Source organism: Hyposmocoma kahamanoa, unplaced genomic scaffold, assembly GCF_003589595.1.
Source record: "Hyposmocoma kahamanoa isolate Upper Pololo Valley unplaced genomic scaffold, ASM358959v1 100021, whole genome shotgun sequence".
Lineage (NCBI taxonomy): Eukaryota > Metazoa > Arthropoda > Insecta > Lepidoptera > Cosmopterigidae > Hyposmocoma > Hyposmocoma kahamanoa.
Window position 1 is genome coordinate 17,172,675 of NW_020653200.1, and position 26,779 is coordinate 17,199,453.

Genomic DNA, 26,779 nt, shown 5'->3' on the forward strand with positions numbered 1-26,779 from the left:
TGAATATAAAGTAAAGTTAAGTGTTTTATAATCATTTAAAAACAGTAAGGAGAAATCACGATTAAACTAAAGTTTAAACTGACATTTTGTTGCCCTTGAAAATTAAAGAGGCGAGCTACTACCGGTAGCAACGAAAGGCGTGTCTGGGGCCCTACTAAGAGCTTATAAGCAGCCAGCCAAGTTCCATGCAATTCACTTGACGTGGTAAAACTAAATTGCTTAAATTCGGACCATGACATACACAATGTTGAACGGAAGTGGCATGACAGGATGAGTTTTACTTTTTAAATGTTAATTATTGTCTCTGGCTGGCTAGCTGACATCTAACAAGAGCGAGATGGAACTACATACCAAATCATATGAAAGAAATAGACACATGTACTACCCTGAGAGCGTTCAAGCACTATTAACCGATTGTGTTCAAAATGAGAATAATTATATTTTTTTTATAAATTTTAGAATTGATTATACTTATTACGTTGTTTTAAAATATCGGCAACTTTTCAATCATACTTTACAATTTGTCGTACGTCAAAATTACATATCATGTCTAGTCATTATCATTGAAATTAATAAGGTGAGTTTGTAATTTGATAACATAATTGGAACGTATCTCGTATTCGTACATTTTCATTGATTGCATTAAAGTTAAATTTGGCACTATTTAAAAGCTATTTTACGATTTTCGGTCAATAAAATTATTAAAATTCCATTTAAAAATTGCAATAACATTCATGCCAATAATTTATTAACAATACTTTAAAGATTGGGAACTCGAACTAAAATATTCAAAAAACGCTCAATAGTTAATTGTATTTATTTAATGACAATTGGATAAATAGCCTATACAAAAGATAACAAATAATTATGAAACTAAAAATATAATCAAACTTGAAACGAAATTTCTTAAAAATGTAACGAAATCTGAAAAGTGGAAAGGAGAAACTTTTTTGAATTGCTTATTTTTACAGATGAGACCTTACATTATGGACTTTTATTTTTTTTCCATCCTCTAAGGATGAGACCGCCATTTGCATGGCATATAGCACGTCATGATTTTGCTATGAAACAAAAGGTGAACGGATTTCGAATGGGGAACGTAAACTGCATGGACAGTGAATTGGTTTTGTGAGGTCATAGTACGAATTTGACAGGCAATCCAACTTACAGGCTTAGCTTACAGGCTTAAAAAGGATTGCTCTAAGAACATAGTAGGCCTTCTGGTCTGAGAATATGGCGGCGTAGTTGAATCGTAGCCGTGTTACTGAGTTGTTATGGGACCGTTCTAAACTTACACACTGTATCATGCCATAGAAATTAATTTAAATACACTTTTTGGATCCCGGGCCTTATTTACCCAGAGTACCTTAGTTGTAGTATTCCTGAAATTTTTCCAATAACACTATATATTATTACCAGTAAACTCCGTTACTTACAGACATAAAAAAAACGTGCCCGAGTACTACAGTAGATACATACTTGACCGCAAAACTTACACTTAAGTAACACATTTCTTTTTTATTTAAAGCCCCTGCTTTAAATCATAATTGATCTCAACTTTGTAAACTTATTCTGCGGTGACTTACTTTATAAACTTTTTCGGCAGCCACAACATCTCCGCGTGCAAGTTGAATAAGTACGCCCACCACACAAAGTCTTCCGATCTGTCCTATATTGCCCGCTTCCTGATGAAATCCAATTTCACGGCGAATTGAATCCATTGCCTCATCGTACCTAAGAAGTAATTGATTAGTATAACGACACACTAGGCGGCAAATCGGTGAAGATTTTCCGCGTCACTATAATTTTTACTGCAACGTATCGTAGTTCATTTAGGTGATCGGCGATAATTCGAGTAATTATAAATTCTAGGTGGTGTCTACGTGGTATATATGTAAACCGTATACCTAATACCATTTCCCTATGAAAGGACGTATAATTATAATTGTACTCTCATAAAATACGTATAACGTAAATGCGTAAACATACACGGTAACGAAATCATCGTTGGTCCAGATGAACAGGGTATTATCTCAAAAATATCGATTTTTCAGGAGAGCAATTTTAAAGTTTCTTCTAGAATTATTTCAGCCGATATTGTTATTTGGTTCTCCTTACCTATATGTATTTAAAGCCTACACATTTACCAGTATTTTCGAATACTTCTTATTCAGTTCCTTAGTTTTGACAAAATCGTGAAATTGATCAGAGTCTATAATGTTACCTTTTTAAACATAAAATATTCGTGATTCAGAGTTTTAACGAAACTATCCATGCTTAACACTTTTCAAGGAAAGAAGGAATAATATTGAATTCGATAAAACTTTCAGGAACATAGTAGTATCTCAAAAAAATACTCTATACTATAGATTACCATAACAATTCAATGAAAAAATATCCCAAAAAAAATTACTACCTTGATCTAATAGACTTCGTTTTAGAAATAAATATTTTTAAAATAGTTTATAACTATTACTACTTACTTTATAATGAATACATGCAGTGTTTTAGTTTTAATACCCTGTTTAACAAACGACGACGTCATGACGACTGTAGCTTCGCGTGTAATACTGAATACAACTATGTTGCTCAATGTTTGGGGCCAAAACGTGCAAAAATTTCAGAGATACTACCCTGCCTCCTGCGCCATTTCAAGTCCGATCGTTATGACCTTGTTCATTAGAAAAATCTCAATTTTTTAAATAGGACTGCATTTTAAAATAAAAAGTCCATAAGGCTGCAGAATCCAGAATATAAAAAAATTAAATAATCATAATCTTATAAACCAAAACTAATTTTAATCTATATAATGCGTGACTATCCTTAGTTTGCAGATCACTATATTTCATTCATTTATCGTTCGGCATTTGCAGTAAGAGGGCCAGAGGTAATTTTATACCATGCGTATTGTAACAGCGTTAATTTGTAAATTATGTCTATAGTCGAACCTACACAGCGCGACGATAACGACATATCGTTTTAGAGTTGTAACACGTCCACTTAGTAACAGCGCTGGTATGGTACTGGTTATTAATAGTTACGCATATTGTGTTCATTATTATGACACGTGGCTCTTCTAAGATGTTCAATATCGACTACCTCGTCGTGCTCGTCGCAATCCTCCAATCCTGCACCTTCGTCCTCGGAATTTAGCGTGAAAGCGGAGGCCTCCGACCTCTTCGTATTTGCTCCTTCCCAACACACACATTCCACCAACTCCACTACTATAAACTCACACCTACACAATTTACATTCTCTAGGTCCCATTTTATATATTCATAAATAAACCTATTATCCTCTTAATTTCGTAGATCTTTTCTCCTAAACTATATTGTTTTAGGACAAATTCAAAGGTCACTTACAAATCTGTCAAGATTTTTTTCAAGTATATTATAATTTAGGTTAGGTTTGAAACCATTTTTGTGGCATTTCGAATCGTTTCGATAAAAACCAAGAAGATATTCAATTTCATTATACATAATTTCACTAATAATACAACATTACGACCTTGCTGTTTGTGGGACACCACTAGATTAAAAAAAATGCAACGTAATACAGTACAGATGACGAATAATAAAATAAATACAAACTTCACAATTCATTATTATTGAAACGCAGACGTACTATTTATTATTATTATTTTAACCGAAATTAGTACGTCGTTCGTCTTCATAGAGGATTCCTAGCTGTCAAAGCACTGTGCTACCTTGTTTCGAATGTAGTATAATTACGCTTCAATGTCCAATAAGCAATTAGATTAATACACAAACAAAGGAAGTCAGATCACATAGCGACTGTTGATAAGACTGATGATAAAAGGGGCTATAGTCCAATAAAACGTATTGTCGCGGAGCGCTTTTATGTATTCAGCATAATCAATTCGTAGGATAATAGTTAAAATGAAAAATTTTAATTTACAAATGCTAAATTCTCAATCAAATTAGTAGATTAACAACCGTTTGTGTAAGTTTACAATGACACCTACAATGATTATCATTATTCTCAGTTACAAAAACTTTTATAAATATTTTGCTTTCTTTTTGTTTCTTTTTAAAATGTACACCGAAACCTTGACCTAAAAATACAACACAAGAAATATTTGTTCTATGCTCATAATTGCAATCAATGATCGTAAAACGTACTTCACAAATAATTTAAACAGAATTACAATTATTCAACATCACATGACGTCAATGAAAATTGTAACACAGAACAAGACCATTGGAAAATTGTTTAACACATCTTTGCCAACAAGTTTATAATTGTAAAATATAGTTAATTACACACACTGCAAAGATTATTTCGCGACTGTTCCTTTTGGACAAAAAAGTATATTATTATAATTTCTTTGTAGGATCGCGGAATCTATCTCGCCACTGCTACTATCCAACTATTCTTCCTTCATTACAGGTGGTTCTTCATGATTTAGGAGCATTAAATTTAAATCGTATTTTTATCGCAAAATCACGATTGAAATCACCCCACGACGATAACATAATCATATATAATATATTCATATTCATTGTGCTAGGCATAAAACTCCCTTAGACAGACATACTTAAAATATGAAAAATAATATCAACTCACCGTTCGAGTCGCACGAGTATGCGGGAAGCCTTGCTCAAGTATTCAGCTCCCTGGTGTTGACCACTCTCCGTCTGCCCGACAAAAGATATCGTCGGATTATAGGCGCCTAAGGAAATGGACATTAGTTTCACCAAACCGTTTTAAATATGAACTAATACGTATGTGATCGAGACTACTTTTTCGGGTAACAATGTAAAATTATTAAAATTCGTACACCACAAAAATAATACGTAAAAGAAAATACAAAATTAAATAGGACTCTTTCCAACACAAAAATAATCATCGAAATCGGTTCACAAATACCGGAGTTATCGCGTAACATACATACAAAAAAAACATGCAGGCGAGTTGAGAACCTCCCTTTATTGAAGTCGGTTAAAAATGTTTCATGATGAAGACTCGCAAGTATTGGAAACAAACAAAAAGTTTATCGATTTTCTTGACAATTTTGCGGTTTTTCAACTAAATAAGGATTATGATGCCAATAAAATAGTCTCGGTTACCAGGAAAATCAAAGATATATTAAAAATAAAATACTTTATATTATTATTTATATTTTCTATGGTGGAAAAAAAAACAGAAGTATTATTTGAAGGCTGTACGAATGCAAAGGTTCAACCAAACAACTTCACTTTAAACTCGATTTTGTTTTGGATTCGTAACGTTACATCTTATACAAAATTTATAATTCATCTAAAATCTTCGAAAGATGGTAAATGAAAATATGCTAAAAGTTTCTAGCACATTAGTGTTACAGATTTTAAGCTGATTATAAAAGATAAAAACAAAAGTTATGTATTTATTTCTTTATTTATTTATACATTTTAGGAAAATTCAGGGACAAATAATACAATTATTGTATACTTAAATATGAGTAATCCAATGCCACTTACGAATTTCCACCAACATTAAACAATATAAAGTGCTTAGCAAGCCAAAAAGAGATTATAGGAGAATACTAAGAACGCAGTCAATAAATTTAAAAAAATAAAATAAAAATAAAAATTACTATTATTATACAATTAAACCTTAGAGGATGGTAAAAAAAAGAATTACACGAACAAACCAGTGTATTCATCGCCAATCACGTGTCATGTGACGTTTGGTCATTTCTCGCCTGACTGTGCCTATGCTTGAACAAAACAAATCAAACTAGGGGTCGTATTCTAGAACTCTACTCAATGCTCAAGTCAGGATTTGAGTATGATTTAAAGCACTAGAAATCATACTCAAGTCCTTGCCATTAGGGTCGTATTTCCAGTGCTTGAAATCATACTCAATGCTCAAGTCAGGATCTGAGTATGATTTCAAGCACTGGAAAGACGACCCTAATGGCAGGGACTTGAGTATGATTTCGAGTTCTGGAATACGACTCTCAGAATGATTTACTGTCGCATAGTTAGAAAGTCTCGAAACACGCATCATGTACATGTTTTGCTGATAATTAGTGCTCGCACTTGTAGAGGTGGTCGACATCTGTAATGCAACAAGTTTGTGCGCAGGTTTATGTGTAACAACAATTCTGGACAATCAATATTACCGTTGGCGATCCTCATCAGAAAACTGACGTCACTAATGTCTCGACGTACACGAAGCGGCAAAAAATGGTAACTAGTATACCTGTGCTCATAACCTGACGAAAATTGTTTTGGTTTTGTACTCCAGATAACGTAAAAATCTCTGCTGAATTGCCTCCAACCGAAACATATAGTTTTCATAGCATGGATTCCAGATCTGCGAAGCGTACTCAAGGTGACTCCGTACAAAAGAGCAATAAAGAAACTTAATGCATTTGATATTATTGAACGTCGCCGACGTCCGAATAATGAATCCAAGTGCCTTTGATGCCTTACTTATTACACAGTCAATATGCTTGTCAAAAAGTAGTTTGTCGTCATGGAGTACACCCAAGTCTCTCATTTCCCTGACTCTCAATATGTTGGTGCCATGTAATTTGTAACCAGTGCCTATAGTTGATGGTTTACAGCTGAATATCATGTAAAAACATTAAGTTCAAGCCTATTTATGGTACAGTAGGCTTCAAATCTGCTTAAGTCTGCCTGAAGATCGTCAACATCTGTTTGCCCACGTATGACTTTTAGCACCTTCATGTTATCAGTAAAGAGCAGGATTTTCAAGTGAATAAAACAAGATCCAATGTCATTGATGAAGATGATGAATAATAAAGGTCCAAGGACCCTGCGGTACACCAGATGAACATTTAGGGTCGTATTCTAGAACTCTACTCAATGCTCAAGTCAGGATTGCACTGGAAACACAAGCACTGGAAATACGACTCTAATGGCAGGGACTTGAGTATGATTTCGAGTGCTTAAAACAAGCTCAAATTCTGACCGACTGTTATCGACCTTTAGTGTAGTGAGTGTAAACTGCATCAACTTGTGCATGGCCCTCTATGCCTCTTGTTATGAATTCATTGGCGGTGACTAAGTTAGAGATGGTGGACCTATTTCTTAAAAAGCCAGGTTGGTATTCATTAAATGTATGATTCAGCACTGCATAAACGTAACTGAATACCAGCCTTTCTAATATTTTTGCAAAAACACATAACTTGGAGATAGGACGATAATTTTCAATATGTGGTTTATCACCCTTCTTATATACAGGCGTAATAAATGCAGATTTCCATATTGATGGAACGATGCCTTTATTTAGAGGTCTTTTGTAAAGCAAACACAGCAGAACTACAAGGCTGTCAGCACACTTTACTATGAATACAGGAGGAATATGATCAGGACCACCAGATTTAGACAGATCAAGGGATTTTAGCAGTTTAAGCACCATAGATAGAACAATCTCAACTGTACTGATAGAAATGGCACCATGAGTTACACTGATAGGCAGATTGTGTAATTTATTTTGATAAGGATCCTGCGCTGTAAAGGTAGAATAGAAAAACTCTGTGAACATATTGGAAATAGCTTCACCTGTATCTGCGGTAGTGTTATTATACTTCATGACACCAGGATAGGAATTAGAGCATTTTAAACTTTTCACATATTATGACCAAAATAGTTTAGGGTTGTCAACAATTGATTTCTGAACTTTATCTAGGTAATTATCAAAACATTTTTGTTCAAATTCAATAGATCTTCTACGCAGCAATGTGAACGAGTGATAATCCGAGATATATTACTATATACTTTATATTTATGGTGAAATTTATATTTTTCTTTTAGAATTTTTAATAAGGCTGATGAGATTAAACCAAGGAGGATGAAACCCACTTTTAATTAATTTAGTAGGTACATACATGTCCCGACACTCATAGAGTTTACAGTAAAAGAGATTGACTACTTCTTCTAAAGAATGTGCATTCAAGTATGAGTCCCATTTTACATTATTAAGAGTAGATGAAATTGATTGGTAATCATCAAGATGATATAAAAATTTTACTTGTAGTTGTTGTATAATAGTGTGAATTTAAATAAACTCTGCAATAATATTTAGTGACTTATGGTGACTGTCTTCTGGAACTAAAGGATCGGGGCATGAATTAATACTTAATGGGCTATTTGAGAAAACTAGGTCAAATATACGCTTATTAAGGTTATACTCACCATTATATTGTGAAAAATTACATGTATCAATAGTGTCAATGAAGTTGTTCATGTAGAGTCACTTGAAATATCCGAAGGTCGAATTTCCAACTCACCGCAAACTTTAGTCCACGTGATATTATCCGCCAAGTTAAAGTCTCCTGCTATAATGTATGTAACAGTCGGCTGATGCGCAGCAATGTTACACATTTTATTTGAAAAGTTTAATAACTGTGTTTTCAATGAATTACTACCTTTTTCATTACATATCGACTCATCCGCAGAACACAGATCTGTGTGCAAGACTACTTGTTCATTTCGTTCGTTTTTATTCGCTGTGTATGTTAGATCGACTGTTGTTTGGTTTTATATTTCCGAAAAGAAATAAGGTACATAAATTCTCAAAACACCTTGACATGGGCCTTAGTTTGAATAACGAAATTATTCTCGTAATGTACCTATACTCTTTTCGCTATATAATCACAAAGGACTCTGTTCTTCGGATGAGTCGATATATATACCGTGCACAAATGTATTCTATAAGAAACTGTAGGTCTAGTATGTTTTAACGTCCATATCACTCAAATATCCTCTGCAGAGTTGCGCCACTGACAGTTTTCTAGCACGGATAGGTCTCTTCGCACCGCGATGAGTACGCCATCACCCAGGGATTGTGACGTTTGCCCGTAATTGCGGTCACGCCTCGAGACTAGATACCTGTCGTCAAACAGCTCGCTGTTATGCACACCATCTAATAACCAAATCTCAGTTATAAGCACAACGTCATACCTATGCATATAAATATTCCTAAGGAATGTATTAGTTTTTGTACGCAGGCCACGAGCATTTGGTAATATATATTAAGCTTAGCCATTAATGATTATTATTGTAAATACTAATTGATTAAAAAGTAGAATGCAAGGAGAAAGGCGCTCAATGGCGCAGAGGAATAGCGTATAGATTTGTGTAGCTGTTAAACGAGCGGTGATTAAGCAACAAATAATGGACTAAACTTACTTTAAAGCATTGACTTAGTCGATATTGGAAAACGACATCCTCACGTTTCGGACCAGTGATGCACAAACTGTCGTTTTGTTGTGATATTATAAAAAACGTAAAAATTAAGAACTTATCAGTTAGACAACTTTCGATAAATCACGTTCGGTCTTGATATATACTGACTAGTATTGTATCTCCAATCAAATTCAAAAGAAAAGCAGGTGTAATATGTGTTTCTTTGGATATTATCCTGGCTGCAGCTATAAAATCTTCTTTCACATATCGGTTATTAAAGCATACTATGATAGGCTTAACCTGGTTCGGATCTCGTGAGGCACTCGGGTAACAAAGTTTATTTTGTCTTTTGAAACCGGGTAGTTAATTTTTGATCCCAACATAGTAATCAATTGGACTAAGATTTCATTTCTCGTTGAGTGACTCCTTTTAATTCAACGTTGTTCATTCGAGACCATTGTTCCTTACTGGCTAGGTCATTCTCGAGCTCATCCAATATAGCGCCGCTTAATGTCAGAGATTTGCTTCGCTGTCTGCTCTACTTTGGCCAATCGTGTCTCGATTCTAGCGTTCAACTCCTTTATGGTGTTAGTGAACTCGAGCATAGATGACTTTATAACGCTTATCTCCTCTCTTAGAGACTTGAGCTTGCTTGAACGACTTGCTGGTATGGTACTCGGGGAGGGAGTGCGATTTCCGGCCTGTTTACACTTAGAGCTACGCCACGAAGATCTCCTCTCGCCTAGTCTTGAATATCCAAGTTCCGTGATCCCGCCACAGTGATAATGAACCATACCACCGCATGCCGTACACCGGGCTCCGTCCATCATCCATTTCTCAGTACAAACGATGCATTGAAAACTATTCATGTTTTCAAACTTGAGAAACAGTGGAATTTACTACGCGATTTAATAAGTATTGGTGATAAGACGCGGCCGTACGCTAGTAGCTTACGAGCGAAACTGATTACTTAGTACTTATCCTTCGCAAAACTCAAGTTATGATATTATTATCACCACATTGTATCCCATCGTTGCATCTACTTATCGTTCCAAAGTAGACCGAAACTAATTATCAGTCAGCATCGCTTCGATATTTTATAGCATATATGTGCCGTAAACACGCCCTTTTTTGCAATTAAATAATAAATATAGTGTTCCCTGGTACTAAATTACAAATATGGAATTAAACCTGTTGAACTGTACGTAAGCGGTTTTTTGACATTTTGATATTGTCTAATTAATAATAACGCCCACACTCACGATAGGCCCGCATTAGGTGCCCCTAGTCCCCTGTGCCGCGGGTGCCATGGACACACATATAGACAACCACAAATTACACCCAAACTCATGAGAGAAATAAATGTAGACCATATAAATATTTCTCTCGACCCGGGGAACGAACCTGGGACCTCTGCGTGGATTTAGATATAGATTTATTTATTATTTTGTAAACTTTACATTATTATATACAATATATTGTATTACAAGAATCGTTACAAATAGTAATAAATGTTAACATTTCAAAAATTTACAAACATCCAGTACAAGTTTTGTACTACGTAATTTTAACATAATTAGTGTAGTTATGTGAAATAATGTGGGAACATATTAAATAATATAATAATAATTATGTCAATATAATGATTGTATGCATAAAGTTTATGTAATTTATTCATTTCTGTAAAATAATATTTATACCTAATAATCTATAAATTACAACATATATTACAAGACCATGTCCCTATATTCTTCAATGGAATAATACGCATTATCCAACAAAGTCTTTCAGTCGACGATCAAATGTTTTATCAGTAGGGTCATTTTTTAAGTCAACGGGTAGGTGCTCATAATAAGCCAGGCCGATTACGCGCGGATTTTTTTCAGTAAGTGCTATGGTGCTAATCGTCGCGGTACGACCCTCAGTCGTCCTGTGGAGCGGGTGTTATAACGGCTTTCATGCCTTTCAAAGTTGTGTAAGTTTTTTCGTATGAATGTGATTATTCCATATAAATACAACGAATACATGGTCATTATCCTGTGTCTCACAAATAAGTCCCTACAAAAGACTCTTCGTGAGACTCCGGCAAGTATCCTCATTACTCGTTTTTGAATAATAAATACCCTGTCAGAATCAGTGGAGTCACGAGACCATACGACATTATGGAGTGGAAATATGCGAAATATGTTTCTCGTAGTATGGAATCTGTAACGACAGGTTTTAATTTTTTTAGTGCATAAGCCGCACTACTTAGTCTACCACACATAGAATTTATATGACGCTTCCACGTTAAATTTTCATCCAGAATGAATCCTAAGAACTTACTGTGGTCAGTTATGGGCTTTGGACTATCCAAACACATTGGCCTTGGGATTGATCTACCAGAGAACAATATTAAACTAGATTTAGCAGCATTCAGTATGAGACCATTGGAAATGAACCATTTCATCAGACTCATATAGACATTTCCTATTTTTATATTGAGTTCGTCGTAAGTTCGGGCGCACGCAATTACAGTGGTATCATCAGCGAACAAAACCAATAAGCCATCACTGATATGGGACGGTAGGTCATTAATAAATGTCAGGAAGAGGGTATTTCCTAGTGAAGATCCTTGAGGAATTTCAAGGTTCACGTCACCTCCACTACTGCGTAGTTTTTTCCCACTTGTTTTGATATTACTTCAACTGTCTGAATTCGGCGTGATAAAAATGATTTCAGAAGATCGTATGTTTTGCTTCGCATACCATAGTGACATAGTTTCTCCAAGAGTAATTCGTGACTGATTATATCAAACGCTTTTGACAGGTCACACATGATTCGTGGCAGTCCGACATGGTAACCGTTCAGCCACGGAGGCAGTTGATACATCAGAGACGTCTTGATTTTCTATAAAGTAAAGGCCCTATCGTTAAAGCGATGAATAAATATTATGACATGATATCGTGACTGAGAAATGTACGACACAAAACTGAATCGCCATATTATGAATCGAATATGTAGATATATCATGACCAGTAACATGTTACACAGAAACAAATCAATCAATTAACTGTTTTTCTTCTTCTGCGGATACAACAGCAACAAATTGCCTTATTATTTTTGTTTATTCCAAAATCTTTAGTCTTGTTTCCGTAAACGGCAAAGTTAACAGAACAATTTAAAAAAAATACATCATCTATCTTGTTACCAAATTAGGTTCAAAATCATTTTAAAGTTTTATTAGTACATGCTACGCCAGGTTATAATGACAAGTAAAGATCCAATTTATATTGTCATTTCATTCCTAATAAATACAGACATTCCATCACTGGACATAATACTTACTGACCGAAAACAATCAGTTGACAATATTTATTGGTGAATTTTAAAACGATCTTATTCCCCTGCGTACTTGCGACTGCATTGATGTTAGGTTTTGACGACTTTTAGTGATTTTTATCTGCATCATGGGTGATAATGATAAGTGCAATGGAGTGAAGTATAAAGGTCAAATATTTGTACGGAGCGGAGAGATCAGTAAAATAATTATCAACCGCCGATACAAAAAGGCGTCGTGTGTGTGGTGAAATTATAAGCTATACAACTAGGTACTTACAGAAGAAACATCCGCAGCGTGTAAATACAGTTTTACGGCCATTTCTGCGGATCTTGGTTCGAGTATTTTAGCTGCTTTATCAAGGATGTTAGCGGCACTGTCCCCGGAACCATGTTCTTGATAGAGAGTAGATGCATCCATGGCCCAATCGTATATCTGCAGAGGAAGTTGTTTTTAGGGGACCACAATGCACCACAAAAGGTTTACAATCAGACTTCAATAGTAAATAGATATCGTTGCGTAAGTTGATTAAAAAACTAATTACAAGTAATATTAAACAGCTAATGTCAATGTACTCGTAAACTATGGGTCTCGAGTTACACAAGTGATGACAAAATTTTTGCCTGTATTTGTATTATTATACAAATAGAGGCAAAAATCACTTTCCAGTTATTGATGTTAAAAATATCACGGACGTCTTATTTATTTTAATAATACTTACTTGATTATCAGTTGCGTGTTCTTTGCAGAGAATCATGACGTTTTCCAAAGCTTTGGCGGCATGGAAGAGACTTTTGTTCTTCTTATATAAATCTGCAGCCTTAACGTAGCAATCCCTTGCTAGTTGCACTTCCCTGGCAATGCGGTAGCATTGTGCTGAAAATTCCTTTAACTTTTAATGAACTGTTTGAATAGACACTGCCTGTTGCTCGCAGTGTCTATTCAACAACAAAGCAGGCAATGTCTATTCAAATGCAAGTTCCGTTAACAAGTAGAAATTATAAGCAAATCTCAAAACAAGAACTGGTGTGGACATTGAGACTCTTTAACGATAAGTCATCCAATCTCTCAAACTCAAACATAAGCACAGCTAGACGGCAGGTGGCGTGTGTGTGCATTGAGTGAGCACCCTTTGAGTACCGTTGAGTATTACCCTTTAGAAAAAGTTCGAAAACAATTGTAAAACCAATGTTTCTATTTTATGTTTCTATTTGATTTGTAGGGCCATAATACTGATGCCATTGCAGTTTTTAGAATCCAAAAAAAAATGTGTTCGTATACTTGCATATATCCCACAATCTGACAGTTGCAAGCCGCATTTTATAAACCTCCAATTACTAACCTTCCCCTCTTTATTTACTCAGGAACAGTCACGTTTGTAAGATATAATCTAAACCTGTTTGAATTCAACAAAAGCCTACTGAACCTCGAATCGATTCTAGAAATCTAAGGAAAGGACCATATTAAACATCCATTGAAATTTACAACAAAATGCCTAACAATATAAAAAATATGACAAAAAACAATTAATTCACTTCCCACCTAAATAAGCGGGCGCAGTGGCAGTGCCACTCAGATCTTTGCGATTTAAAGTTCTGAGTGGTACTGCAACTGTTATGGACAGGTGTGTAGCTTACCATCAGGCACATGACTTGTTCGTCACGTCACTTGATATTATAAAAAAAGTAGCGTCAATACGGTGGAGGACGCTAGGAAGCTAGACATCACTCACGTCCATGCTCAAGTCTGTCTAGAGATGAGATCGTGGGTGTTAAATTTTAAATAAGCCCTAACCTAACCTAACCAATCATTCCGTCTTGTCGCATTTGATGCGGCTATACGATCCTCTCGGGCTCTTAACGACCTTATCTATTCGCGGTCGCATTTTATTTCAAAAAAAACATGGCGATTGTGTACCGAATGGGATCGGGAGCTGTCTCCTGCCTTTACTGCAAGGTGGAATGCGTGGTTCCAAGAAAATGAGGCGTTGCTTTCGAGTGCTATTCCCAGACACTATTTAGCTCACAAGCAAGCCCATCCACAGGCTCAGCTTCACATTTTCACCGATGCAAGTGGGCTCGCCTATGCATGCGTCACCTATTGGCGCTTCGGGTGTCTTGATGGAGGCTTGAAGCTCAGCCTCATTGGTGGTAAGGCCCGCCTCGCGCCTCGTCGTGGATTTACGATTAAACGCCTCTAAAAACACAATTCCGCGCCTTGAGCTTCAAGCCTCATGGCGTATCGTCTCGCAACCAATGTATGTTGCGAGACGACAAACGCACAAATTAATTAAAATTTCAAAATTAACTTTTTGGTCTGATAGTCTCCCTGTTTTATAGTGGCTTCGTAGCGACGCTCGTACGTTGAAACCATTCCTCGCGCACCGCATCGGTGAAATCACCGAAATTACGAACGTGGCCAACTGGCGATATGTACCGACGGCTTTGAATGCGGCGGATGACGCTACGCGTGTCGATACGACATTCGACATTTCTATTAATGGGTTTCGGGTCCATCTTTCCTTAACTTACCTCAGTCCGAATGGCCAACGGAGCCATCAAAGGAACCTCCACTTATACCAGAAGAATTAAAACGCCCTACCTCTGAGGTAGTGGTCTTAACCAATGCTCAAGATTTGCCTGTCCCAGTTGTTCCTGATATCCTCAACCTCTATTTTTCCGAATTCAGCATCGGAGTCCCAAGAGCCAAAGGCAGAAGACATGGCGCGCGTAGAATGTCACCTTCTTCTGCACTCCCAGTTAGCCTCATTACGCGAATATTATGCTCAAGTTAATACTGCCGAAGCGCCGGCTAGAAATATTTACGCTTAAAGAATTTGATGCTGTTCGTTGAAGAATCCACTAACCTGTTACGTCTTTCTGGAAGAATTGGTTTGGTGGAAGGTGTGCCTTCTGTGTCACCGAACCCCATACTCCTGCATGGCAAAGACAAAGTTGTCTGACTCCCCATTGCATACTATCATGAACGTGCGGACCACTCCAGTAACGAGCTGGTGGTCAACGAACTACGCCAAACTAACCATATCATCGGCGTGAGACCAGCAGTCAAGAGTGTGGCTTCTTCCTGCCTACGCTGCCGCATGCGCAAAGCAGTACCTGTTGTACCTCCAATCGGTGATTTACCACCCCAACGCCTAGCTCACCATGTTAGACCATTTACATACGTGGGTCTTGATTACTTTGGCCCAGACTTGGTCACCGTTTCACGGCGCAGCGAAGAACGATATGTTGCTTTATTCACTTGTCAGACTATACGTGTCGTCCACCTCGAAGTCCTCAGGAACCTGAGCACTGATTCGGCTATAATGGCACTACGCAGATTCATCGCAAGACGAGGCACGCCGACCACCCTGTACTCTGACTATGGAACAGCTTTCGTCGGGGCAAACCAATTATTAATAAAATTGTACGAACAGCCGCTCCAAGAGTTCGCCGTTAACAAAAGAATTCAATGGAAGTTCATGGCGGCCAGTCCTTTCATGAGAGGCTGCTGGGAACGCCTAGTACGTAGTATCAAGACCGTGCTCTCGGCGACCCTAACACAGTTGTTAATTATTTAATAAGTACAAATTGTTTACTACCTTTGTACCTCATTCCTTTTTTTATTTGGCTTGTAAATTTATCATATTTTTTTATACTTATCACTTGTAAAGTAGGCGGCAGCATCGTCGGCCCTAAATACTCGTGTTGCCACACCGAGGGGACCATGTCGACAATGCTACTGGCCGCATCTTACATTGTAACGTAAACCCAATTAAAAAAATTAAATGATTTCCTAACGTGAAGATTGGCTTTACAATTGTTTTATATAAAACTTTTACCACATTACTAATATTTTTAACCGACCTCAAAAAAAGGAGGAGGTTCTTGATTCGACTGTATTTTTTTAACCGATTTCGATGATTCTTTTTTTGTTGGAAAGAGGATATCTCAGTATAGGTCCCATTTAAATTTGAAGAAAATAGTCCACCTTTAAGGGTGGCAAACTAGGGAAGAATCCGGTTTCGCGCTAGTTCCGGTAACCGAATTCAATAAAACTTGGATGTAATTCCACAAACTTTTGAGATTGTTCTTTTTTTATAAAAAGTTACAATTAAGTATATAAACTTTTTTAAAACAAACTTTATTTTTACACAAACTTTAAATACATTTCTCGACGATTTACATTAACATGGCGCGGATACCCTGGCTTGTACATTCTTTATTTTCATTTAACTATATTAATAATAAAACCGTGAATCTTATTACCGTTATAACCGTTAATCTTAAAATACAGAAATAAGTACAAATAAATGAGCACTTTAAGAGAAGCAATAAGTCACAAACTTGCAAGCTACACTTAAGGGTGGTCGCGTAAGGCTACTGGACACACATTAGACGCAGATAGATACGAAAGGTTGGACCCACACACCGCGTATTATGACTTTACTAAAAATAACCCAGGATGATCCCTGTGACATTTCATAAAAATGTGCACAATATACCCTTGTAACGATGTGCAATAACTTATGTATTTCATAAACTATTTTAAAATTCTCGCTTTATAAATACAAACATCTAGTGCTCGATGTAGTATTAGTTGTGTAACGTAACGTGCCTATACACTTCGAGGGACACTTATTCAAGACTAAAATTATACAGTGTATTGATTTGCATTCTCGCCATATTTAAGAAATTAATAATATAAATAATGCTAAATCGTCTAAAACTATTAAAAAAAAAATAGTCTGTTCAATATACTGGCTAATTGTATCTAGTAAAGTTTTTCAAAATTATCTCGAAGTCATATGCACCACGCAAGGGCAGTGACCCCGCCACCCGCTTCACCGAGCGATACGTAATCTTTCTCGATCGCTTATTTACCTATTTTTTTAATTATGATTATGTACTACTATTGTTATAATTTACTATTTGTTTACATTAATTAGAAAGTTGACTGAAAAAAGTTTTTTGTAACTTAGATTTGGTACTTACCAACTTTAGGTTACATGAAAGTATTGCTAGAAGTACCTAGCTCACAGTTGGTGGCTAGCCACCACTAGCTATGCAGAGATTCGCACGTGAGTTTCGTTTCAAAATTAGACTTCACAATTTTGAAAGCAAAATCTTCGACACTCGTATCCTCCGCGTAAACTAAACGTTTGACATCATCCCATAAGAATAGATACGCACTTGTACTAATAACTCTATTTTTCGCACTACTGATTCTTGTGTACATACTAAACCACATGGCATTTCGTGACAGACTGATCGACTGAGTAGGTCGACTGATCTACCAATCGCGCGCTCGATACGACACTACCCCGCCGTCGCTACCCGCCCCCACCACCAAATAGATCTAAAATGCGTTTCTTTCTGCGCATTTAAGGTCATTGTTCAAAATGTTTGCAAGTGCCGATGCTGTGCAAGTCTTAGATCAAACTTGTTTACCGCAATTGAATAAAAAATCGGAATTTACGAAATATGTTCATCGATATATTTTTTTAGTGATTTAGGTTGTTTCGGATATAGAATGACGTCTGTAAAGCAAAGTCGAGTATGCAAAGCAACACATATTATGGTAATAAATAACATTGCCCTTACCAGCTTGGCTGTACTCGTCGGCGGCTGAGTCGAAGTCGGCTTTCCAACGCATGAGAGACGTTTTTAGACTATAAACAAAGAAAATAAGAACTTAATGCGTGAAGAAAACTCTACCTGATATTTCGATAGAAGCAGCTTACCATTACGATAGGGGAGAGTAGTGGCGTGAGCTCACTTTTAATAGTACTCGTCTTTCTATTCTATTACTAAAACACTCTTCTAAACAGTCTGCACAATCGGGTCGATTAAACCCGACACAGGATCCAACAACAAAGCTCGATCAATTATTCGTTTATTCCCTAACGTTAAGGTCTCAGCAAAAGTCAAAAAAGACGAAGATCAAATCACAGCATATTACAACGACAGATCTGGTTGTAAGAAATCAAGTAGTCCAAAGAGTCCATTCTTACCAATACCGCCGCTTTTTTCTTATTACGTCAAGTGACGGGACAAACAAGTAGGCTGCATCGTAAACGACCAATGCGATCGTAGCCTGGAGATCAAGTGTCGGATAAAACAAGCGCTTAAGCGCCTAGTTACACGAGAAGAAAGTTTTCGCGCGGCCGCCGCGCGGCGACCGCCCAGTTACCACGCCTTCATGTACATTAATGACGAATCTGAATTCTATTTATTATGCAACTACATTTAAATTCTTCTCAATAAAATTAAAGCGCGGCCGCCCCGCAGTCGTCGCGCGGGCCGCCGCGGAGACCAAAATTCAAGCTAGGCTAGCCCGCGTGCACGGAACGCTCATTTAAATTAAAACGTAAAATCTGAACAAATAGAGCGTATTTTCCCATGACAGTTAGATGCACGCGGTCGCTGCGCGGCGGCATCGCGGAGTCCGCTGTTTGACCGCGCGACGGCCGCCGCTGCGGACTCCGATCGGCGACCACGCGGCGGCCACGCAGGGTGAGCGCGATGAAATTCGTGTCGAATAAATGCGCCCTAACGCATTCCAACCACGAACTTTCAGTTGAGACATCTACTCTGCAATCGATTCTTGAAGATGTCTACCTGTAGTGCGATTCACGTAAGTTCAAGATATCAACGTTCGTTCAAGTTCGTTCAATACGTGAATACCAATTTTGGATAGGACTTCGACCGAACGACTACGTAACTTCAAGGATATTTTGATATCTTGAACTTACGTGAATCGCACTACAAGGCGCGTTTGGCACGTCGCTACATGTTTTCGGTTCTTCTGTATGACGTAGAGTGATGGTCAAAATATGAGCAACCGCTAAGAAGCGTTCAAAATGTAGGCACACAGAACAATTTTGAAAATGTCGTGGACGGATAGAGTATCCAATGAAAGAGTACTACTACTACTACTAGACTACCGTCAAAAAACGCAAGCTACAATACTTTGGTCATATAAAGCGTAATAATAAATACAGCGTCCTAATAAGGCGTCCTTCGTGACTTAAAAATCTCCGGACATGGATCAACCTGAGCCAGAGAACAAAAAGTAACCTGAGGACAAGATCCTTGTTCCGGGCGGCTGTATCTAAAATACAGATAGCCCTAATGATCGCCGCCCTCCGCTAAGAGATAGCAACTCAAGAAAAAGATTTCCTAACGCATAAATTTACCGAGATACCCATTGACTTACAATTAGATACCGGTCCATATATGTCTATCCAACACTGGCAGTTGTTGACCATTCTGTAATTTTCGTAAAAAGAATACCCGGAAGATATACCAAAAATTCTATACAATCACAGAGAACACTTTTACCACCGTCATTTTTTTATAAATACCTAATTATCACTCATATTCTGCATTCTATGGACGCCGATTGATCTTTCTTTTACGCTTTTTCGCCATTATATGTCATCAATTTCTTCGGTTAAAATATACTACTGATTGAAAATATAATGTACCCTTTTCGTCTTTAACTAAAGGAAACCCGAAAATTTGTACGTTTCCTTAATGGTACCCAAATTTCAAGAGACCACGAAAGTAAAGTGTTAAACCTTCTTGGTCTTTAGTTTATAACCGACTGTAAAAAAGGAGGAGGTTCTCAATTCGACTGTATTTTTTTGTTTAATAATAAACACCCTGGCTGTTTTATAAGTATTTAATTAGTATGATATGTTTGACGTTCTATATTTGTTATTTTATTATTCTTCTCATTTTATCTGTAAAATATTCCTGTATGTTACCTTTATCTATATAATAAATATAATTGTGCTTATTCTGCTTATTTGACTCAAAAACTTTTGAAGGGAAATAACGTTTTTTCCAGTATTTATGTTAGAACCACTTAGAAAATGATATTGATAACCCAAAACCAAAAATTGTGTTACATGGTGAAATAGTTGAGTCACCTCATTAGAAATTACCGGCTCCTAACGCTCAATGGACTTAGTAGGTATACCTAACAAAGTAATCAATCAACGAATCAAGTAAGTAATTGTCGCGTAACGACAGTCGTCACAAATTACATGCCAAGTACAAGAACAATAGGCCCGTTTTGACACCTGTCATCCAAACGTAACTAAGGATGTGAACCATATAAACGTTTATCAAATTATCCGATTGTCACGAGAAATATATTCAAAATTTCATGAGTTCGTGATGGTTTTCGGGTGATTTTCAATTTTAGGTAGAGCAATTAACATTATAAAGTTCAATAAAACAATACATGTTAAGGTAAACGTTATAGCAACAGAAAAAGTCAAAAAAAACAAAGCCTAATAAAACAAACAAGCACAAAATCAAGTTCTAAGATTGAAAAAAACTTGGGGGCTATCACGCCGCCGAGTGCCGCTAGGTCAAACTGTAGCTAATTAACATCTTTTTTAAAGAAAAAGAAATTGAACCTGGCTTTATGACTCTAGGTTATTTATAAGCGCCAATAGCAAGAATGTCGGCAGCCGCACGGCGTCTCTAGGATTGACGCAGCTAGGCGGCGGCGCCCGACTAAACTGGCAATTCAATATAAACTTTATCTTCTACAGGATAAGATTTAAAGAAATTATAAACAAAAAATTAAAAAGGCAAGCGGCGGCAGGCTCATTTTAATAATTTAAAATAGAACACATTCTCTACTGAATAAAGTATACATTTATTTTAACAAAAGAGTAAAGCCGCGTCGCAACTCGGCGCAGCCTGTCGGCTGCTTATGCCGCCACGGGCAATGCAAATTGTTACTTAGCTTCTCAACAACAAGGTTCTTTGAAAGGCAGACAGAGGCTATGCGACGTCGGGCTGCGTAGCCCATACTTTGAAAATAGCAATGCAATATATAGAACTTAATATCTACTAGATAAAGAGAATATTTCTTCTCACGGGAATCAGAATGAGTGGTCGTGTATAAGCAATTTGTAGATTTCACAAGCAAATAATATATAATAGTAGGCATTATAAACCTGGTCACAGCGCGGCTTTAATCTTTTTAGAAAAAATGAATATTTTATTTAGTAGAAAATATGTTCTATATTAAGTAAAGTCTATAAAAAGGAAATGCAATAATTTATAAAACGCGTAATTGCACCGCGACCCTTGCGATTTGTGGCGGTTGCGCAAAGCGACTGCGTCGACGCAGACGCCCGTTTGCATCGATGGAGTCGCTTTTGTTAAATCATTAAAAAGTGCAACGCGCTTGTTTGTAAAGGTAGACGATTAGCGACTGTATCGCTACGGATTCAGAACCTGGAAATCCCGGTCTCGACAATACCGGGAATTTCCAGTTCTTTATAGTTGTGGAGAAAACCGGGAATACAAAATTGTTTTCCAGTTATTTCGGAACTTTCGGGAATCAGCGTCGTTAGTGTAATTTCGGTTTTAATTACGGGACAAAGGTGCTTTGATACTTTCACGCGGTTGAAACTAAATGCCCTAATGTCCCTTTTACATTCAGCCCCTGCCGCTGCCCCTCGCGCTGCCGGCAATAATTTCCTAAATACTGCTGCAGCAGGATCGAGAGGAGTGTGTGTTTACATACTGCCCTAGCACTCACTTCGCTTTCAAGTTTCGGCAATGGCAGACGTCGAAATAATTACAGCGGCCGCGCTGTCTCTTTTTGCGATACATAATTATGTTCGATATTTAAAAAGATATCGAATACAAAAAAAGAATGTTCGTCGTAGACGATGGTGGATGATATCTATCCATCGAAATAGAACTTTGTAAGTACCTAATTATCAACCTACCTACTTAACTAATTTTTTAATGCATATACTAATTCTAATCTCATTAAAATAATCTCATTGCTCCATTCGGACAGCATTTCCGATGATCTAAAGTATCTAAACGAACGTCTTTCTCCTCCAGGCGCTTGGCGAGTACTGAGCGTCGGAGCAGAATGTAAACACGCACTGCCGCTCGCGCTGCCGGTCCTTTAACTTCCGCACAAAAAACCGCCATTTTGGGGAGCACCGGGCAGCGCGAGTGGCAATGGCAGTGGCATGAGAAGTGTCGCGTTTACACACTCGTCCTGCCCACTTCCCTGCTCACTACGGCTGAATGTAAATGAGGTATTAGATGCGGGCGGGAGGAAGGAGTAAAACGCAAGTTATATATTTTCTATAAGTTTTTATTTTATTTTTGTTTTTCAATTTTCAATTATTTAGAATAAAGAACTAAATAGTATAATATAATAAAATAAAGAAATCCATAGACTAAAGAACTAAATAGTATAATATAATAAAATAAAGAAATCGATATCTATACTCTAAGTACTGAGCATTTTTATTGTTTATATTAAAATTTAAGCAAGTTAGTTTTTTCACGTGGTTTCGAACCGAGTCGGCGAAATTCAGCAATCAGTTGGTTACAGCACACGGTAAAAACAGATTACTTAGCAAAAGACAAAATTCTTTATAAAAAGTCAAATTTGTTAAATCCAACAAAATGATCCTCTCCCTATAAACGCTAGAGAATAATTACTTGATAATAGTAAAAAAAACATCTCAACTTCAACAAATTATTTAAGTCATAAAGCTACTATAGATTCAACAAAAGTTATTAGGAATTTCTGATTTCGAAATGAAAAAAAAATAATGAAAACTTAAGAGGTACTTAATTATTTGACTGAAGAGTTATTCTATATTTAAATGTGCAGCGCTGGTCAACGTAGGGGTTGCGTAGTACGACGAATTGAGACGCAGGCTTCCGTGTAGAAAGGCGTATATTATGAAAAAGGGAAATTTTTCAGGGTTATGGACCCAACAGCATGTCTCACTAGCGTGAAAGCACACAGTTCAGTGCCAAACCTTAAAGTAGCACAAATAGGACGGAATCGTCTCAAAAACTTGAGTGCCGTTCAGTACCATATAAATGCTACGGCGGTAGAAAGTATTAACATTTTTTTTTTTTGAAGGACAGATTGCTGTTGGCCGCTGATGACCTTGACTGCGCCACCGGAAGAATAGGGCGAGCAGAAGGCTCATAACCCGTAAAATAAACTTAAAACTAAGTAGTGGGCCTGAGGGCGCCCAAGTGGGCACGGATCTTAACTCAGAGCGCTACTGAAGACTTCCGCTAGAAGGGCGTGCTATAGGAATCTACCAGTGTACGTGCTGAAATGAGGGGCTCTACGACCTAGCCGGCGAGGACGGTTGGTGCGTGTGGAGATGGAGGACTGATGTGCGTTCTGGTTGGCTTTCAAAGTGGCGAAAGTGATAGGGTCGTCAGAGTCGTTGAGGACTTCCCTTGGCCGACGAGTCCTACTTACGCGGTGTGGGTGTTCCCTGAGGGGGTCGTAGTTGGATGCAGCCACCACGAGGTGAGGAGAGTCGAAGTATTTCCTCGGTGCCTGTTTCATGAATTCGGCTATTGTGGGGAGCCGTAAATCTATATGGAGATTAGCGTTGCGCAGGTACCACGGGGCACCCGTCGCGTTACGCATGAATCATGAATGAAGGGGGTGGCGGTGGCTCAGAAAAAAGTGGGCGCGATCGCAAACGGTTTTCACGTGTGGAATTGGTTCGCGTGAAGAATACAGCCGCGCTTTTGTCGGGATTGACTTCGATTGTCCATCTGCGAAACCACTCGCCTAGGCGTGTGGTGGCCGACTAGAGAGCTGCAGAAACTAATTTGGAGCTTCGCGCCGGATAACAGAGCGCAGTGTCGTCGGCAAAGCGTGCGAAATTTACTGACTGATACTTCGGGATATCGCTAGTGTACAGGGAGAATAGGAGGGGCGAGAGGACAGAGCCTTGCTGGACTCCAGCTCTTACGGGGGAGGGGAGGAGAGTGCGCCCTCGACTCGGTAGCCGAAAGAGCGATTCGACAAGAAACCTTGAATGATGTGCACGAGACAATCAGCCACGCCGAGATTGTACAGCTTGTATAGTAAGCCGTTGTGCCAGACTTTGTCGAAGGCTTTTGCCACATCGAAGAGGAGGGCGCCGATGGGCATGAAGCGGGGGCGATCGAAACCTTCGTAGATACGCTCCACTATCCGGTGCACTTGCTGAACGCATGAGTGCCTAGCTCTGAAGTCAGTTCGTCGGGGAGGAGACTGTGGGACATGACGTAGTCTCTGAGGCAGGCGTAGAGGATGCGCTCATAAAGTTTGCCCATGATGTTAAGCCGGGAGATGGGACGGTAACTAGAGGGTTCAGATGGAGGATTCCCGGACTTGTGAATACCGACGACCACCGCCTCTTTCCACTTTTGCGAAAAGATGCAGTTGGTCAGAGCGGCGTTAAAAATTGCTGTCAGGAGACAGATGAGGGGTTCAGAAAGCTGCTTAAGCACCTTGCTGGAGATTTATGTCAGGGCCTGGGGCTTTGCGAGGCTTAAGGTCCTTTATGAGCGATTTTACTTCCTTTGGGATGACCGGGAGGAGAGGGTCGAAGGGCGGGAGGGTTGCTCTGAGTTCGACCTCGGAGTCCACCTGAAGGAGATGGGTCGGGTCGACCGGCTCTAAGCTGGGGGAGCACTGGACTTCGAGGCTGTCGGTCAGGTATTCGGTCTTTTCCTCGTCGTCAAATAATAATAATAATAATAACAACGCACACACTCAACATAGCCCCGCACTAGGGAGACCCTGTGTCGCGGATGCCATGGACACACACATAGACAACCACAAATTACAACCAAACTCACGAGAGAAATAATTGTAGGCCATACAACTATTTCTCTCGGCCCGGGAATCGAACCTGGGACCTCTGCGTGGCAGTCCGGCATGGTAACCGTTCGGCCACGGAGGCAGTTAAGTTAAATGCTGGGGTGCGGTTGGGTCGGTTGAGGGGAGGCATTTGGGCAACAGTGCAAGACTTGAGAGAACGGGTTAGTTGCCAGAAGGCTTGGTGGGTGGGCTCGAGCCCTTCCAGGAGTTTTTCCCATCGACTTTGACGCACCTCGTCCATACGCGTGTTTACGTCCCTCTGTAAAGCCCTCAGGAAACGGTGGTTTTCGTCGGTGGGGTAAGAGTCGTAAGCATGAGTGGCTGCATTCTTTTCCATTAAAAGGGCACGCACATCCTCCACTAGGTTCCAGTGACGGTCGTCCGTCGCCGGTGCCGGCCGGGAGTTGTTACAAACGGCGGTTTGTATGTGTCCCTCTAGACGGTCAATAGCACAGGTTACCCATATTGCATTTACCCATATTGCATTTGTATTGCATTGCATTGCAGATACCCATGTTGCATTTTTTGAAAAATCGTGTCCGCCATCTTGGATGTACAAAAAAAGTGCTATATTCGTAATGAGCACCCCCAAATACCTACAAAACGATACCTAACCATTATTTGAAAAATCGTGCCCGCCTTCTTGGATTTGGAAATGAATGCCATATTCGTAATGAGCATCACCAAATACCTCGAAAAGGATACCCATATTGCATTTTTTTGAAAAATCGTGTTTGCCATCTTGGATTTATAAATAAGTGCAATAATTTATAAGTAAGTTTCGCCTTGTTTACGGGTTTTTATGGGATTTTTAAGTTTGTTTAACACTATTCTTCACACTTGTATTCAGAACCAAAAGGTATATACACACATCAAAAGTGTCCAGGGATCAAGTACGTTTAAGAGTATTGCTGCAATTAGGGTTAATTATAATATTAACTTTTTTGTATCGCTATTGATACTTTTTAGTTAATTTTAACATTTAAATAAGGAATATTGTTTAAAATTCGATAATAAGAAGAAAATCGATTGTCAATGTGGTTTTGTATAAAAATGAGTTATAGCGTTTTGACAAAATCATTACAATATCTGCATCGGAACCGAAACAATTTACATTATTATGGAGAGACGACATCATTTAACCCGAGAAGTGATGATGCGAGCCGTCGGAATGTTGGAAGCTGGTTCCAGGCAACGTGCTGTGGCTTTCACTCTTAACACTACACAGAGCGTCATAAGTCGCCTCTGGACGCGCTATCGCATGACGGGCAGCGTGACCGAGCGACATGGAGGACGATCTCGCATCACGACTCGCAGACAGGACCGGTATATCCAAAATACTGCTCGACGAAACCGTACCATGACCGCCATGATGTTGGTTACGAGGCTCCACAGCTCCTCAAGCTTGCTAATAAGCGATCAAACAATCCGAAATCGTTTACGTGAAGTGGGTCTGCGATCCCGAAGGCCGCTCAGAGTTCCACCTATTGCACCCTGCAATCGCAGGACCCGTTTACGACGGGCTCGCGAACACAGAAACTGGGAGGAAGAACACTGGCGCTATGTGTGTGAATATAATGTTGAAGGTAGTTAATTGTAGGTACGATCAGAG

General features: G+C 38.5%; 1 protein-coding gene across 2 annotated transcripts in view; it reads right to left on the bottom strand.

Moving 5' to 3' along the window:
- Positions 1-26,779, bottom strand: part of LOC113226088 (gamma-soluble NSF attachment protein-like) — a 50,851-nt gene that overhangs the window by 4,820 nt on the left and 19,252 nt on the right. The window contains exons 1-6 of one of the 2 annotated variants that reach the window (XM_026458616.1): positions 18,224-18,254; positions 18,084-18,151; positions 13,202-13,356; positions 12,760-12,915; positions 4,588-4,658; positions 1,587-1,734 (exon numbers count right to left, since the gene is read on the bottom strand). In XM_026458616.1, the coding sequence (XP_026314401.1) occupies positions 1,587-1,734; positions 4,588-4,658; positions 12,760-12,915; positions 13,202-13,356; positions 18,084-18,135 (582 nt within the window). In that variant the 5' untranslated portion in view covers positions 18,136-18,151; positions 18,224-18,254. Of the gene's footprint in view, positions 1-1,586; positions 1,735-4,587; positions 4,659-12,759; positions 12,916-13,201; positions 13,357-18,083; positions 18,152-18,223; positions 18,255-26,779 lie in introns of those variants that run through there. The other variant, XM_026458609.1, reaches the window with a different exon arrangement.